The sequence below is a fragment of the Anopheles coustani genome, chromosome 2 (genome assembly GCF_943734705.1).
Source record: "Anopheles coustani chromosome 2, idAnoCousDA_361_x.2, whole genome shotgun sequence".
Lineage (NCBI taxonomy): Eukaryota > Metazoa > Arthropoda > Insecta > Diptera > Culicidae > Anopheles > Anopheles coustani.
In genome coordinates, this window is record NC_071289.1 from 93937259 (window position 1) to 93950635 (window position 13377).

Below are 13377 nucleotides of genomic sequence, written 5' to 3' on the forward strand. Positions count from 1 at the left end.
CTGAACCCCACTCGGGTTTATAATTTAACATTTATGCAGGAAATTTGAAATAACCATTAATGCAATTGAACTATTCCATTGTATTGTTCTTTATGTTCGTTAGATTTTCAATTCAACAATAATATACGCTTAATACTAAGCTGGGTATGTTTGAAATTGGGCTAAACTGAAGAAAGTGCAACCTAAATCATTAATGCTTTCTACCACCCTAAAACATTTTTTTTTCACCATAATAAATTGTTTGACTTCCATTCAAGTTCTATTCAATTTCGTGCCGACGTCAAAATATCTCCCCTTGTAGGGTGTAAAGTGTTAAAACAGCAATAATGACAATTTAATAGCAATCTTTTTTCATACGAATCACATTTCAAACTATTAATATGCAATTGCAGAGGGAAAAGTCCAAAGTGCATAGATATGCAAAATAGAAGAATCGTTGGAAAAATAGGACTAAAGGTGAAAGGAAACGCGAGCGAGCGAGAGTGCAGAGAGTAACGAGATTGCCTAATATAAAAACCAAATGTACTTCTAACATCACGGTATACAGTCCACTGTTCAACAACAAAATGAACAAACAACTCACATCAGTGCATCAGAAAAAAAAAAGCTTAAATGCCTTTGTTTGTATCTAACGCAAGAAAAAACCAAACCAAAAAACAAGAACACAAAATAAAGTTATTGCTAACGAACTGATTTATACTACTCAACTTCTATTTGATTGATCGGAGGGGGTGGTATTAGCGCTTTCCGTTTTTTGCCTTTGCGTAAATCTGCCATCGATATCACACACAGGTGAAGGAAGCAAGCTGGCACGTCATTGAACATGACGAATTGGGTGGCACCTCAACACGCGCGCCAGTGGCCCATAGCCGTGCTGTAAAAGGCCCTTCGACGGAAACAAGGCTGCGGAAGTATACATCCCTTCCGCCATTGCGGCCCCGTAAGTATCTACATTCCTTAGCATTTCCGTTTCCGCAATGATAACAATCCCCTGCTGCGTCTGTTTACCTACGGATCCTGCTGGTCTGGTACATCCCCGCCCCCCACAGGAATTGGATGGAGGTGTGGAAGTGATGAAGCTAACCCCCTCTGCAGGGAACGTCATTATTCTTCCATGTGCCGCCCCGCTTGGTAGGAAGTATTCTTTGTAGTAAATAGTGTGAGAAGCTACAAGTAACCTGTTCTGGTATATACACATATACTGCCCACCGTTTTTACACCTTTACAGCTCCGCGACACTAACGCGGATATAGTGGCCGTGTGCTACATACACCGAAAATGTAATGATATTGTTGCGTGTCATCGTTTCATTTCTTCCTTGCTTGCCGTGCTCCACCGTCTTACAAGGTTCCGCGCGCGCACGAAGAGACCTGCGACCACGCGGAGGAAAGCGCTGTTCCTCCCAAACGTGCTACTAAGGGTGGAGCCGCCAGCGCCCAGGTCCAGGGCCAGCCACTAAGACTGCTTTCAAGTTTATGAGTTCGCTATTATTGATTAAATTAAAGAGAATAAAAAAGAGCCCGCGGGCACACGAATATTCATAACAGCTCGGATGAATGAGCTGAGCACACTACTTTCGTAACACGCACCCACCGACCTGCCGACCAACCGTTCGGCAAAAATAAAAAAACGGTGGCATTTAGCGGGAGTGTGTTTTTAGTCGCTGATCTGAATTCATCGATTGTGCAACGAACAAACAATGCAGAGGCGAAAGTCAAGTGCGTAGTTGAGTTTCGGTCAACAGACAAAATAAATATACCAACAGCTCCTTCATACAACAAAATATTTACCCTTTTTCGAAACGGTAATCAAATCCCCGCTAACTTCGATCTGAGATCCCCTCAAGTATATCGGCGGTTCGTTGTGTTTTTCTGTGCACGCTGTAGGGCTCCTACATCCTCCTGCGTGAATGTGAGAAAAAGGAACGTGAACATCAAAAGCTTGTCCAAGTGAAACACGTGTTACTACAAACGAAACGCCTTAGCTCATGAGCTAGGCTAACAGTAAAGAAAGGAAAAGTTTTATCGATTCCACGCGATGGCGTCGCCCGAAATGGATCGGAGTGATTATTAAGTGCGTTCGCTTTCCGTTTCGGGATCGGTGAGAATCTGTGCAAAAATATTGCCAAATTTATGGACATTCCGCTGAAGCAGTGGGAACTGTGAAGCATGAGTTTAGCCATCTGCATACAGAGACTATGCGTTGCCAGTACATAGTGAGGTAAAACAATGTTCCAATTAAACCCCATCTGCACCTAAACACTAACCCACTAACCTACATAGCATACCATTCAAACGGCGTCCTCCGTGTTGTAACGGAGTTGAAACGAGCCATTTTTCAACATGTGTGTGGATCTTCCATTCTCTATGGCCATACGAGGTTTTCGCGAGCTGGGAGATTGGTACTTATTCTAATTACTTTAATTGCACGCTGCACGACTCCTGTACTTGCAGTTTGATCTGTTTCTTCGAACTGTGGCAACCAGCAACGACGGCCACAACTAATTACCAGCAGAGCCTTGACTATGACAGAAACGTAAAACCAGGTAAGAGACATTCCTAACCCGCACAAGTGTATCAACGAATGAATTGTACCTCCAAACGAACTCTACACTTCGTTTCGCCCTACGGTGTCAGGAACGCTAACAGATGTGTCCGTATCGCTGTACATTAACCGTATATCAGGCGTGGATGAAAACAAGGAAGTAGGTAGACTTCACCGCAAGTTCTGTGGCTTCAACAAGATGGAGATATAATGTGATCTCTGCACCTACCTTCATTTGCAGGAAATATCCTTCGATGTCTTCCTGCAAATCACCTGGGAGGATCTGCGCGTGCAGCCGGTCATGGCGAGTATGGTCGGTGAATACGTAGAGCTAACGAAGGCCGACCGAGACATGATATGGGTTCCGGATCTGTATATCAGGCAGCTGCGGGAGATGAAGATGTTGACGTTATTCGAGGAAATATCCAGTCTACGGTTATATGAAAACAGTACCATCAGCTTAAGTATAGGGTAAGGTTCTGGGCGCACGAATAATCAGCAATCAGTATAATGCATAGTCGCTTGATATACTTCCACCAGGGCAACCATTATTATCAAGTGCGACATGGACTTTGTACTTTATCCATTGGACGTGCAAAGATGTCCGGTCGACTTCAGCAGCTGTAGGTTTAGCTCTCTGTTTTATCGCAGCGTCCATACTGCCAATGTTAAGCACCCATTCAATTCCCACTTTGTAGACAAATATCCCGTGAAAGATCTACGGTTTCGATGGAGATCAGAAAATGCCCTGTCCTTCCCAAACGACTTTGGAGATGGATTTTTCCGGCTTCCAAAATATGTGGTTTCATTCTACACTGAAAAAGAATCACAAATAGTCAATTACAGCGATGGTTTGTAACGAATTCCGTACAACATTATTGTATAGTCAAATAAGATATTTTTCTTCTGCTAGATAATCATAGTTCCGCAAGATTGGAGATCACCTTGTCGCGCGAGGTGAAAAGTTATCTGCTAGAGAACTATCTTCCATCCACATTATTCGTTTCCATCTCCTGGGGATCGTTCGTGGTCGTTCCAGAAATCGTCCCGGGACGCATGGTGCTGCTTGTAACAACGCTACTTTCATTGATCACTATGTTCGATACCGTTAGGAATAACTCACCGGATGCGTTGGAGCTCAAGTGCCTTGAGGTAGGAAGACGAACTGAACCGCTATTTCTATTTTTGAACATCGCGATTCGATATTACATTTCATCATCCTAGGTGTGGCTCATATCCTGTACGCTGTTTGTGTTCTTCGCACTAATGGAGTACTTCATCGTGCTCTTCGGCATACGATACGACAAGCACTGGCGCGTTGCAAAGGCACAACACGCCTCATCTGTTCCTCCATCCATCACTTTACAGTCCGCGGTAACGATGGCACAAAGCACACTGGACACTTCCGTAAGTATTGCCTTCTTTGGCCCTAACCTCAAACAACCTGCACTGACAATGAATTGTGGTACGCAACCCCAAAGATAAACTCGGTTTCGTTTCAGCGTGAAAATGGTCTCGAACATTCCACGCTTAAGATGGCTGGAAGTAACAAAATACAGCCACAGGAGCACAGCAAGCCTTCGTCTGCTTCTCTAAGCAATATTCAGGACACGGTACAAAATGCGCAGAAGGTGTCGTCCGTCATGACGAGAAAAAGGTCTATTCTAGCAACAAATACGTTTGAATAATTTTCCTAATGATTTGTGTAACTACTCAACAGGTTTCGCAATGTCGCTGATGTGGCACTAATGTACGCCGGTTCGCAACGAGGCCGATTGGATCAGCTATCGCTAATTATTTTCCCTGTTAGCTTCCTAATATTTACCATTTCCTATTGGACTATGTATTTAACTGAATCGAAAAAGAATTTCAAATAGTATTCTTTCCTATTGATAACCAAAGCCCTATAGTTGGTCTAGTAATAAACTGAATTGCCTATCGTCAAACCATTGTCGTACTGATTTTCCGAGAGAAAGAATTAAACGTCGAAGCAAAAGTCAGCATAGCAAATATTTCCGCAATTATGCCAAATATAAGTAATTTCGCCTGTTTTTATGTTGTTTTGCCCTATATTTCACTTGTTTTTAAGTTTTCTTTTATCACACCGCAAGACAATTATTACACTAGGAATTGCATGGAAATAACGAAGTCACTAAAATGCGCCTTTTTACCGCTGTCAAAATAGACTGAAGGTATGGAATGATGCAGTGGTTGAACAAGTCTAATCGTGGTAATATTATAACATAGATTCGAAGTAGCCAAACTTCTTTTGTAAAACGACAACTAATAATTAAGTAGAAAAACATTATTATTCACTTAATTACAATTCATATCCAGTTTCCAACGACACAATACCATTTTTGAGCACAACCCGCAAATCGTCAAGCCATTGCTTCAAACCATACTGCTAGCGCATCAAATCACTTTTTACGATTCACCCTGTGCCGACGGATTGTGTCAAATTTTGACATGTCGTGTCTTTCAAACTCGTTGTCGTAACGACCAAAGCAAGCTTTTTGTAACGAACATTTAGAGGAAAAGTGAAGCTGCGTTGAACGCACCGAAGGTTGAGGCCGCAACGAAACTGCTAGTTTGATCTGAAATCATCACTAAAAAGTACGATTAGCTGCCAAAAGTGCCGTTGGAGTATTCATGAAAACGATTTGCAACATTTTTAGAAAGTATCAGTGCTTGGAAAATGAAGACGATGTAAGTGTAGTTTGTTGGTTGTTTGTAAGAACGCGTTGGCTTCGAGAACGAACAGGTTAATAATGTTGGGTTGTCTCTGTTTCTGTTATCTTGATTATTAGGCGTCAGAAAACTCCGCTAAAAGTGGTACCGAAGTCGGGCATCAAAAGCCGTGGAAATTCTGGCAACAGCTTGGTAAAAGATCCTGTTCAAGTCTACTGCCGCGTCCGGCCACCACCATGCGATTCCGATCTTACCTGTTTGCGTGTTACGGATCCCCATACGGTCGTCTTGACACCGCCACAAATCGCCGTCAACTTTAAGGTGGCCAATTTAAAGGAAACTCAGTACATTTTCAAGCGAGTTTTCGACGTATCGGTTCGACAGCATGATGTGTACCTGAGCGTGGCTCAGCCATTGGTTGAGGCGTTGGTGCGAGGGCGGAATGGATTGCTGTTTACTTACGGGGTCACCGGAAGCGGGAAAACATACACCATGACCGGTGATCTGCAGCATCGCGGCATAATGCCCCGATGTTTGGATGCTCTGTTTCGCACGATAGCCGATTATCAGGCCAAGAAGTTTACGTTCAAATCGGATCGCTTGAACGGATTCGATGTTCTCTCGGAAGCGGAAATTCTACTCGAGCGTCAGATGGAACTGAACTCGAAACTGACGAAGTCATCTCGTAAGAAAGACCTGGATCAGGAGGTGGCTTCGCAGGCATCAGTAGATCCTTCCGAGATAAGTGGCATCGATGAGGATAACATTTACGCGGTCTTTATAAACTACGTTGAAGTGTACAACAACTCTGTGTATGATTTACTCGAGGAGTCGACCATTCAAAAGTAAGCCCACCGGTGCCATTTGTGACTTCAACGCTTGTCTCAATTAATTGTGTTTTTTCTTTGCAGGACGCTTCAAAGTAAAATGGTACGGGAAGACAGCAATCACAACATGTTCGTACACGGTGTTACAGAGGTGGAGGTCAAATCGGTAGAGGAAGCATTGGAACTATTCCAGATCGGCCAAAAACGAAAACGTATGGGACATACTATACTGAATGCGGAATCGAGCCGTTCTCATTCCGTTTTCACGATACGGCTTGTGCAGGCTCCGGTGGACCTGCAAGGAGAGAACGTAGTGCAGGACCGCAATGCAATTACCGTTAGTCAGCTGTCGCTCGTAGATCTAGCGGGAAGTGAGCGTACGAATCGTACCGGAAACACCGGGCAAAGGCTGCGCGAAGCTGGGAATATCAACAATAGTCTGATGACGCTGAGGACATGTTTGGAAATTTTGCGCGAAAATCAGCAGACGGGTGGTGCGAAGAAGGTTCCGTACCGTGATTCGAAGATAACGCATCTTTTCAAGAATTACTTCGATGGTGAGGGTCAGGTGCGCATGGTCGTGTGCGTGAATCCCCGCGCAGAGGACTACGATGAGACGGCGCAGGTGATGAAGTTCGCTGAAATGACCCAGGACGTGCAGATAGCGCGTCCGACACCAGTAAAGATAGATGTAGGTTTGACTCCAGGGCGTCGCAAGGCAAACCAACTGTTCAAATTAGCCATGAATGATATTACCGAAAAATATCAGCACTCGCCATACACCACTGAAGCGATCACGGACCCAACGGAGATCGATCTAGGACTAGTTTACAGTCTAGAACCGTTCCGCGTGGATATGAAACTGGGTTCGCCGGAGAGCGACGAGCTGATCTGTAAGCTGTCCGAGATACTAAAGTTGAGAATCCAGAAGCGAAAGTTGCTAGGAGACGATTTCAACGCGCGTCAAAACCGTTTCCGAATGAATCTGCACAAACTAGAGACAGAAAACTTGTCTTTGCAGACGAACAACACCGCGATGAAGGGCGTAGTCGAGCAAAAGCAGCAAAGGATCAAGGCGTTGGAGACTAAGGTCGAGCTTTACGAAAGCACGATCGACGAGCTGAACCGCCGGAATCGTCAGTTGGAAGAAAAGGTGGCCTCATTGCAAACCCAGCTCAACCAGAAATCGCAACTGCTGAACCAGAAAGAACAAGAAAAGGAGCGGCAGCGTAAAAAGTTCACTTCGAAAATAGCTGTGGAGTCGGAGAAGAAAAACCGGGAGCTGGAACAGAAACTGCTCGAGCAGCGGAACAAGCACGAGGACGAAATACGCGAGAAAGAAAGGCGGCTGCGATTGGTGTCTGAAATAGTTCAGGGAACTCCCATACAACGTGGACGGTCCAGCAGTCTCGAAAGGGATCCGCCCAGAGTGGAAACGACGCCGAATGTGAAGTCTTTGGTTTCCGTATACTCGACACCAAGAGTTTCTCGTGTACGTTATTGTAGTTTGCGTTGGTTAAGCATTCTTTTCTAATATATATTTTATTTAATTTTTTCAGCCTGGAACAGCTGTTGCGAATGCTAGGCATCGACGTTCACGCTCCACCGGTGAGCGCTGGTTGGAGCATCGAGCAGTAAATCCCGTACCGTTGGGAACAATCCTACAACCGTACTACAACAACTCGAAGTCAGTTACCAAACTGAGTGACAAGGACGTGGTGAACCATAAGGCAACAAAATATTGTCTCATCTCGCAAGATGCTGACACCGAGGGCGAGCTGGAAACGAAACTTTACAAGGGTGATGTCATTCCCACCAGCGGCGGTGGGGCGCAGATTGTGTTCAACGATGTGGAGTGTCTAAAACAGTATTCACCGACAAAAACACCGCCCAGCCGTAAAAGGTCTAGCAACTTTATCACACCTTCTGCTCCACCGCTAGCTGAAATACAGAATACTAACTCGAAGTGCAGCACTGCTATCGAAGGTCATGCCGCCGGAGCACAAAACAAACGATCGAAACATTAAGCTGTTCGAAAGGTGTTTTGTGGGTTGTATATTCCATTTTTTTCTTCTTATTTTAACATACGTTGAAGTTTTTATTATATCATATCTCCAATTAATAAATTAACCTGCTAACGAATTAGATTCTACGAAAATAAAAGTATTTTATTCAAGTATATCTGCGCTTCTTGATGAGTCCTCCGCTTTTGGCTCTTTGCTGGCTGTCGAAGCTGCTTCTTCATCTACTTTTTGCTCGTTTTCACTGTCCTCAGTGCGGGCTGGGCCGGCTTCAGTAGGTGGTGGCGCTTGTGTTTGAGCTACTATTTCCGCCAAATTGTACTTCCGTAGTTGGTAATATTCTTGCAGTATCCCAATGCAGCAAAGCCCTTTGATAACTTCAACGATCACCGCCAGATCAGGATTTTTCAAGTTGGCCTTATTACCAGCATTTTTGGCGGTTATAAGATCGGCCAATTCGCGGATGACATCATCTCTGGAAAGCTCATTGTTCAGTCGTCGGTGAAAAATGATGGCATACGATTTCGGTTCCTTCAGAAAGTAACGATCACACAGTGCTCCTACCGTATCCATAATGTCTTTCAGGTTTGCGCGACAAACCGCTTCGATTGGCAGCATTCGCAGTATGAAGCGAGACTTGTGTTTCTTCGTGGCGCTTAAATCTTTCATCAACTTGTAGCCTATTTCGTTAGGGTTTTCGAGGCTGGTCTGTATGAAAAGACAGTTCGTGGCACCACTGTCCACGTTCTGGAAGCGAAAAGCTTTGTCGCTCTTTTGACCAGCCGCCTCTGCTTCCTTTTGCAGTTTAATCGATATATCTTCCTCCTCCTGCTCCTCTGCTTCGGTAGCAGCTGCTACTTGTTTGCCGTCTTCTGTTTCCTTCGCCTGTTCCTGGGGGCCGTAGAACTCATCTGCATATTCGTTTAAGATACGGTAGCTATCCCGCACGCAATCCCGTACCCGACCGTTACAAGTTATCAGGAAGCCACGATGGCCAGGCTTGAGGTAACGCTCCCGAGCCGGCTTTCCTCCACCATTTTCGCCAGCCTTGGCATAGTAGTTTCGTTTCCCATCCTTGCCTTTCTTCCACTTGCCATTGCCAGATGAATCTAGCTTTATTCTCTTAGGATCGGACATTCTTGCGGAAAATATGAAATTTTTACTGCAAACACGCGGCAATCAGGACTAAAACTGTTTGTTTACGTTAGGAGCAAGGAGTGCAAATGTTAGGTTGGTTCACACTTTGACAGATGTTATTACCTGTAGTGAGTGGGTGAATTTATTTTAAACTGTACAATAAATCAAAGACACTTAATAGCGTTATTTAACTGCATAATTTAAAATGTTAATTGCTTTACAAAAAAAGCCAGCCGATTGATTAGAGTACGCACAAATCTCTTGTGTTTTCATCGATTTGCAGATGTGACACCAACAGTTTGTCATTTGAGATGTCAAACCATTGTCAAAAGACCACTGCTTCGTAAGTTTACAAACAGAGAACAAATTACAAGAGTTCTTTTACTGAAAAATATTGAAGCCGTATTTAAGCAAGTTCGGTTCAGCTGATCAAAATGAGCAATATCTACATTCAAGAACCTCCAACATCTGGAAAGGTACGATCATTCACTGCCATAGGTCACTAGTCTGAACGAACTGTTTTTACGTTTCAGGTTCTGTTGAAAACAACTGTCGGAGATATCGATATAGAACTGTGGTCGAAAGAATGCCCACTGGCTTGTCGAAATTTCATCCAGCTATGCTTAGAAGGATACTACAATGGGACGATATTTCATCGGGTCGTAAAAGGCTTCATTGTGCAAGGAGGCGATGCAAACGGAGATGGAACTGGTGGGGAGTCTGTGTACGGCCATCCGTTCAAGGATGAATTTCACTCCCGACTGCGCTACGTTCGACGTGGCTTGGTGGGCATGGCGAACTACGGCAAGAACGATAATGCCTCTCAGTTCTTTTTTACACTTGCCGCCACACCGGAATTGCAGAATAAGAATACGCTTTTTGGCAAAGTAACGGGAGATACGATCTACAATATGCTGAAGTTGGAGGAAGGTGAAGTTTATGAAAACGAACGACCACACTTTACGCATAAGATCATCAAAGCGGAGGTACTAAACAATCCGTTCGACAACATAGTTCCTCGTCAGCTGAAGGACACTATTTCCAAACCGGACAGTGAAGACGTTCGGAAAAGGAAAAAAGAGAAGGGAGTAAAAAACTTTGGACTTTTATCGTTCGGTGACGAGGCGGAAGAGGAGGAGCAAGAAACGAACGATTTCGTACAAAAAAACGCATTTGTAGGGAAAGGAAAGTCTTCCCACGACGTGTTGGATGATCCAAAGCTGAGCAAACAGACGATAAAAACTGCCGAACAGGGTGATGGCAAAGGCCCGCAAGTACTGCCCGATCCAAGACAAAACTCATCCGATTCTAGTGACGATCAAACGCCAAACGAGCAAATGGACGAAATGAAGCAACGAGGATTAAATGATGTGCGCAATAAGCTTAAACGCAAAACAGATGAAAAGCAAACGAAGGGAGCGGCCGATTCAGGATCTGATTCCGATTACGAGCTAGATGGTGGAAAAAAGAAAGCTAAAAAAGAGGAAGCAGAAAAAATTCGGAAAGAGATTAGTCAACTGAAGCGCGACTACCACTCGGATAAACGCTCAAAGTTGCAAGAAAAAGATGTCGAGCAGCAGAAACAATCAAAATCTTCGGCTCGTAAAGAATGTATGAAAGAGGTGTTACAAGTACAGGAAGAATACTCGCAGAAAACAAAGCAACTACCTAAGAAGGGGAGTTCGAGAGAAAACTTTACGATGGAACTGTTACAGAAATTCAAAAGTAAGCTTCAAACCGCCCACGAACGCCAATCGGAAACGGCGGAGGACTCACCAGGCGCCGGAGGCAATGAGGAGGAAGACATTCGAGGCAACAATTGGCTATCGCATAAGCTCGAGTTTGAGAAAAAGGATCCTATACTCGCCAAGGATGCGGCCACAAAGGATGACGATTGGTACGATGTGTATGATCCTCGTAATCCACTTAATAAGCGGAAACGTGGTGAAAAAATAGAACGTAACCAAAAACCCAAAAAGTAGTTGCAAAAAAGATATTGTATTTATTTCTGATAAAATGTTCCATGTACAATATTAATTTAATATATGTATTCACATGTACTACCGTACCAATGTCGTAGCATCACAATCTTAAACAGCATGCAAATATCTTGCATGGAATGTTGAAACCGATCGGTCTTGTGTTTGGCTTCTAGTTTATAAAGTTTTACGATTTTAGAGAAAATTGATGTAAGGTAGACAGCAATGAATCGACGTCGTTGTCGATTTCAATCTTTAGCTGCAAATTATTAACCTTATCTACAATTGAATCGATCGAACCAATCGAGTCCAACTCGAGCTGCCTTCGACGAACCTGCTCGAGCTGCGACGAAAAGTTTTGAAACATATCCTCTAAATCTTGACTGGAAAACTCCTCCTGTAATGGATCACAACGCTGTTCCCGGAAGGCCGCAAATATCCGTTCGCAGACCGTTACTATCTGCATGCGAGTGCCACGTTTCATGATTGTCCTGATTCGTTCCGAAAGCCGCAACTTGCTGATTGCTATTTCCAGTGCCAAAAACCCTTTGGAATCCTTCAGCAAGACGTTCGTGCCATAGTCCAGTAGTGTCTGTACTACCTCTATATTTTCTGTGCAGGTGGCCAAGTGTAGCGGAGTGTTTAGATTTTTATCTCGAATGTTTGGATTAGCCCCGTTCACGAGCAACACCTTGACCGTATCTAGGTAACCTCGACTACACGCGATATGCAGTGCCGAACGATTGAAGAAACCTTCCGAAGTGTCCGGGGACATTCCCTTGTGAATCATTTCTTCTACCTTATTTGTATTGTTAAGGGAAACTGCCTCCAGGAATCGTGTCACCAAGGTCTGAGATGGGCGTTTTTGTACGTAGCTTGCGTATAAGTATGGCCGTGTGCGATGTGGTATACGAGCCTTCAGCGCGTTCCGTGACTGGTGAGGGGAACCAACTGCAACGGAAAGAAGGTTAGTAGACGGTAGAGGTCTGCTGGTTTGTTGCCACATGAAAAGCGTTAAACTACCGTCAAAAGCAGGAAACGGAGCAAGCAAAGATGACTGGGTTGAAGTGGAGGATAGATTTGCTTCCGAGGGAAAAGAGAATGCATCGCTCATAACTAATCGGAACGTATCTGCAAGTTCTAATGTTTTGGGTTGCATTTCGTCAATCGAAGCACTTGCCATCGCATCACTAACTTTTGTAATTTCTAGTGGTTGTACTTGTTGAAACGATTGTTGATCATTATCTAGCATTGGTTCTTCGGCTGACATAGTGATCGGTAGTTTGATAATGCAGTCTTAATCAACACAAAAGGTACATAACTACATAACACAATTTGTTTGTTTATGTTTCTTTACTTTGTGATGTAAAAATTTGGAATACATTCTAATGACAGCATTGTCACTTACAAAATCATGCGATGTTTTCATCGAACAACAAAAATCAAAAATCCTTTAAAACGAAAAATTTCTACACCTGATGTTCTCATAGAAACGTATTTTTTCTAATCAAAGCCGCGGGTTTATTTAATTATCCAGGCGGCCATACAAGCTGCCGACCTCCGATAACATGCAGATGAATATGATGAACAGTTTGACATCCGAGATCGCCATTATTCACAACGAGTCGGAAGCCATCGGGTGACTTTGATTTTCCTAACTGCCCAGCAACGTGCATGAGATGGCCAAGTAGCTGAAACGATAAAATGTCCTGTTACTCACTATCTCAACATTCCTGAACTTACAATTTCCTAAACTTACCTCAGTATCAGAAGGTTTACTGTCTTCTAGTTTGGGGATTTTGCGCTTGGGTATAACTAGAAAATGAACCGGAGCTTGAGGAGAAATATCATTGAATGCGATACACTTCTCATCTTCGTAAAACACATCAGCCGGAATCTTTTTTTGGATGATCTTGTCGAAAATTGTGTCTGGTTCTGCGACGCCGGCTTTAGGATTCTTACTACTGTTGTTCCGATTGTATTGAATCCCCAGTATTCTGTGAGTAGGCCTCACTGCATGACCAATTAATCTTCGTACTCCTGTAGCTATCATCCTTACAGAAGTAAGGATTAACACTTTCGGGAAAATGGCTACAATAATATTGCCGATCTAATTTCGTAACACCTGATGTTTATACAAGCACAGCTGTTTTAATGACTCGAGTGCAACAACGCGAT

At 43.8% G+C, this 13377-nt stretch overlaps 7 protein-coding genes across 8 annotated transcripts in view; 4 read left to right on the forward strand and 3 right to left on the reverse strand.

Annotated features, from left to right (window-relative positions):
- LOC131265978 (potassium voltage-gated channel subfamily H member 6) overlaps positions 1-684 on the forward strand; it is a 25076-nt gene extending 24392 nt beyond the window's left edge. Inside the window, exon 26 of the mRNA XM_058268304.1 lies at positions 1-684. This exon is cut by the window's left edge and continues 577 nt beyond it. The gene's annotated coding sequence lies outside the window, so the exon portion shown is untranslated.
- Positions 1-4638, reverse strand: part of LOC131265977 (rho guanine nucleotide exchange factor 18) — a 47503-nt gene extending 42865 nt beyond the window's left edge. Inside the window, exons 1-2 of one of the 2 annotated variants that reach the window (XM_058268301.1) lie at positions 3668-4638; positions 2774-2929 (exon numbers count right to left, since the gene is read on the reverse strand). The gene's annotated coding sequence lies outside the window, so the exon portion shown is untranslated. Of the gene's footprint in view, positions 1-2773; positions 2930-2997; positions 3224-3667 lie in introns of those variants that run through there. The other variant, XM_058268302.1, reaches the window with a different exon arrangement.
- On the forward strand, positions 2198-4421 carry LOC131265980 (glycine receptor subunit alpha-2-like). Its single transcript, XM_058268305.1, has 10 exons — positions 2198-2220; positions 2454-2545; positions 2637-2704; positions 2786-3015; positions 3085-3167; positions 3243-3395; positions 3458-3696; positions 3769-3951; positions 4026-4201; positions 4265-4421. The coding sequence occupies exons 1-10, from the start codon at positions 2198-2200 to the stop codon at positions 4419-4421; spliced, it is 1404 nt and encodes a 467-aa protein (XP_058124288.1).
- A 429-nt stretch (positions 4639-5067) lies between the features above and the next one.
- Positions 5068-8205, forward strand: LOC131266917 (kinesin-like protein KIF23). Its single transcript, XM_058269606.1, has 4 exons — positions 5068-5253; positions 5355-6080; positions 6147-7554; positions 7622-8205. The coding sequence occupies exons 1-4, from the start codon at positions 5243-5245 to the stop codon at positions 8087-8089; spliced, it is 2613 nt and encodes an 870-aa protein (XP_058125589.1). The 5' UTR covers positions 5068-5242; the 3' UTR covers positions 8090-8205.
- LOC131266918 (THUMP domain-containing protein 1 homolog) lies at positions 8205-9304 on the reverse strand. Its single transcript, XM_058269607.1, has one exon. It carries the CDS (start codon positions 9218-9220, stop codon positions 8231-8233), a length of 990 nt encoding a protein of 329 aa, XP_058125590.1. The 5' UTR covers positions 9221-9304; the 3' UTR covers positions 8205-8230.
- Positions 9305-9562: 258 nt separating this feature from the next.
- Positions 9563-11288, forward strand: LOC131266805 (spliceosome-associated protein CWC27 homolog). The gene is made up of 2 exons (XM_058269452.1): positions 9563-9696; positions 9754-11288. The coding sequence occupies exons 1-2, from the start codon at positions 9655-9657 to the stop codon at positions 11200-11202; spliced, it is 1491 nt and encodes a 496-aa protein (XP_058125435.1). The 5' UTR covers positions 9563-9654; the 3' UTR covers positions 11203-11288.
- Positions 11289-11386: 98 nt separating this feature from the next.
- LOC131265379 (uncharacterized) lies at positions 11387-13350 on the reverse strand. Its single transcript, XM_058267637.1, has 5 exons — positions 12959-13350; positions 12739-12890; positions 12637-12650; positions 12223-12495; positions 11387-12150 (listed from the first exon to the last, which is right to left on the reverse strand). The coding sequence occupies exons 1-5, from the start codon at positions 13250-13252 to the stop codon at positions 11387-11389; spliced, it is 1497 nt and encodes a 498-aa protein (XP_058123620.1). The 5' UTR covers positions 13253-13350.
- Positions 13351-13377: the final 27 nt, after the last annotated feature.